Below are 3354 nucleotides of genomic sequence, written 5' to 3'. Positions count from 1 at the left end.
GTTCAGCAGAGGGAGAATTTAATCATGGCAACACACAGGGACACCAGTGACCTTTAGTTAATGGGAGTTCGATAAACTCAAGTGGAGCTGCGAGGCTGTAAGGGAAGAAAACCATCTGCACAGCTGCATGCCATGTTGGTACAGTCTTTCTGAGATAGAGAGAACCATTCTACTTATTTCTTCCACCTTCAGCATGGCAAAATTGCAAAAGTCAAGTTCAAGCTATATGCCCCTTGTTACCAGAGTTGATTCATATAGGCTGGAACAAAAAATTTACAGGAAAACACAGTGTCTCAGTTGACAAACTGTAACATCTGAACTGATGCAAAGCTGTAGAGGCAGCAGGATTTAGAGTGGCAAAGCAAAATCACCCCTAATCAGAGCTGCTTTCAGAGCTTCACTGCAATAGCACAGGAGCTTTTGAAAAAAAGCCTTTCTGTGAGTGCTGTGAATAAAAATCGCCTTGTTTGGCATGCTGGCTTCTTAATCCTTCTCTCCACCTTTTGCGTCCCTTTTTCTTATGAATTGCAGTGATATTTTTGATGCCTCCGAAATTCACAGTTCTGATCAACGTGTAGATCAGTATCAGTTCATGTCTGGATTATCGCAGGACCTGTGTAAGGGTTATTTGGCTGACGTTACAAATGGACATCTGACATGAAAAAATAGCCCTCGCCGCGGTTGTCTGATTCCAGGTCTGCCGCGTTTTCCCTTCTCCCACCACCACGAGGAAGGACAGAGTAGCGCAGCCAGGGCCAGCAGAGCAGAGGAGTCAGGGTCTCAGCTGATCTTCCCCTCGCAGGGTGTCCCTTGGTGTATCAGGCAAGGTGAATCTCAAGTCGGTCCTCCTTTCAGTTTTGGTTGGTGAGAAGTTTTGTTTGCATTTGAGGGCAGAAGGAAAGTGGGTGTTCATTAGTGCTGCCGCTCTGCTCCTGCTCTGGGTGAAGTATTCGAGCATATTGTTCTGTTTGTCATCTGGGTTTCACTTGTTGTCAAAAGATGCTTGGAAGCCCTTGGGCCCAGATGCCAGGGGAAAGAAGGACAAACAGAAATTGGCAAAAACAATTCTGACATAGGCATATAGATGTGTATGTATTTGGCATGGACTACAGAGCTGAATTGCTAAATCTGTGCAAAGAAACTTTATTTTCCTGCCTCCCTCAATCACAATTAAAGCATGTGTGGTTTCTTTTAAAAAGAGGTTGCTTCCCTGCTAAGCTGTGCACCTTCTCCTTTAATTAGGTGCTTCCTCTGATGGCCCACTGAAGCTGCTTCCTGAAAATCACTTTGATCTGGTGGTGATAGACGAGTGTGCTCAGGCGCTGGAGGCCAGCTGCTGGATACCTCTGCTGAAGGCTGGGAAGTGCATCCTGGCTGGGGATCACAAACAGCTTCCCCCCACCATCATCTCGCACAAGTAAGGAGCGGTTAGCGGTCCTGGGTCTTCCGGTTATTTATGTAACCAAATGCCTCAAGTGTCAAGACATTTCATTAATGTGGATTCTTTACTGGTATCCCCCAAGAGCTGGGTTTGGTCACACTGCCAGAATGACATCCGACCCGTTTTACTGATTGCCACTGTTTAACGCGGCTCCATCTGAGCAGGGTTTCTTATCGCACGAGGACGTGACGGTTCATCGTTTTACCTGCTGCTGACCAAGGCACGTAATAGCAAAGCACGTGTAGTCAGCATGGCGCTGGAGAGTCGCCTTTTGTGCTGGTGAGTGACTGCTGGGCAGCTGCTCCAGGGCTTGCGAGGGTTTTGAGCGTGCAGCCAGGGAGAGCAATCTGACAGGCAGCCTTCGGCCTTGCTCTGGAGCCGCTGGGAATTCTCAAAGGTGTGTGCACCTTGCCTGGGAGGCTTTCATCCATGCAGGAGCAGAAACGTGGCCTGCAGGAGTCCACGCATTGGATTGAGTTTTGTAGGAACAACCTTAGGTGGGTTACCTTGGTAGAGCTGCTAAAGCAAACCTCAGAAAGAGAAGGTAATTCTGTACCAGATCATGGCTGTTTGCAGTGGGAATCCTTGCTCACAGCGCGACAGGGAGCTGTCTGCCTTTGAAACACTGCTGTGCTCATTTTGCAGAGGTCTTCCAAGGTGCATCAGAGGCACAATCCAGCAGCTAGATTCCCAGCCTTCTCTGAGGTTGCCTTTTGCCCTTGGCCCACATTTACTTAGGAGTTGCGTGCTCACAGCAGAGAGGATCCTCTGCAGAAAAAGCAGGGCAGACGGGGAGGGTGAGTGCAACGAGGCAGGAAGAGCGAGCAGCAACTCACACCAAACCATGTTTTCAGGGAGATCTATTACACTGGGAACATCAGAGGTAGCTCCGCAGCATCATGGCAACAGCACTGCTGAAAAGCCTTTGTAACGATGTGGGGATCTTCCCAATCCCTGCTGTAGGCTCTGCTCCGTGGGCAGGTGCTGGCAAGATAAACTGCATGAAATCAGAGGGCAGGGTCCTGGCTGGTACTGCTGAGGCTGACGGTTGCTTTCTGTGTGCTTGCCTGCGTCCTTCCATCAGTCACCTGAAACATGCCCTGGCTCCAAAGAGTTCGATGCTTTGAGGTTACGTTGTTTGCTTTGGATTTTCTCTTTAGTGACAAGGAATACTTATGCTATGAGCTATTACTGGGTTACTCAAAATCGGGTATATTTTAATAGATCTTTTTCCTGAGATGTATCATTATCAGACATGTTCTTTCGATTCTGCTTGCTTATCAGCCCTGTGTTTTAATTCTTCAATTTCTCTCTGTTATGCATAGAAATTTTCAGAGCTGTTGGAAAAGTTTTTCAAAAAACAGTTTAAAACAACGCATATCACCCATTCAAGCTAGTAAAATGTAAGCAAACAGAAGGCGTACAAAGCAGAGACACAAGTTCTGGTTTCACTGACAGTTCAAAATTTCACGCAATTTTCACTGACAAAATTTTAAAATGTTTGTTTTTAAGAAAGGTGGTCTGTTTTTATACATGACATTTCCTTGCGCCTGGCAAGAAGAGTGGTCTGTTTTACCTCCTCTTTGCTGACTGCGGGCGCTATAGAGTGAATTCAGGCTCATACTCAGTTTAATCAAAGTCTTCTCTTCCCTTTATTAAATAAATGTGGAAACACAGAAGCAGAATTTAACATATTAATATGGGAGTTGGCCAACTGAAATGCTGTGTTATCGCACACAGCACAGTGATTATAAAACCTCACAATACCTACAACATGCATATTAAAAACAATTAGTTTGTGGAAAAGATCTGTGGCTAGTGTAGATTGCCTGTGCTGTGGGGAAGATACTTCAAATAGTACTGGGGAGCCTTTGGGGAGTTTAAAATATAAATGTGCGCATGTGTATCTGGCT

General features: G+C 46.2%; 1 protein-coding gene across 1 annotated transcript in view; it reads left to right on the top strand.

Moving 5' to 3' along the window:
- The window catches only part of IGHMBP2 (immunoglobulin mu binding protein 2), a gene marked incomplete at both ends in the record, with an annotated part of 41075 nt that overhangs the window by 14311 nt on the left and 23410 nt on the right, over positions 1 to 3354 (top strand). Inside the window, one exon of the mRNA XM_010291111.1 lies at positions 1243 to 1417. Coding sequence (XP_010289413.1) covers positions 1243 to 1417 — 175 coding nt within the window. The remainder of the gene's footprint in view (positions 1 to 1242; positions 1418 to 3354) is intronic.

This window comes from Phaethon lepturus, unplaced genomic scaffold, assembly GCF_000687285.1.
Source record: "Phaethon lepturus isolate BGI_N335 unplaced genomic scaffold, ASM68728v1 scaffold50267, whole genome shotgun sequence".
Classification (NCBI taxonomy): Eukaryota; Metazoa; Chordata; class Aves; order Phaethontiformes; family Phaethontidae; genus Phaethon; species Phaethon lepturus.
Note: the sequence above shows the minus strand (reverse complement) of the source record. Positions and strands in the feature narration are given on the sequence as shown.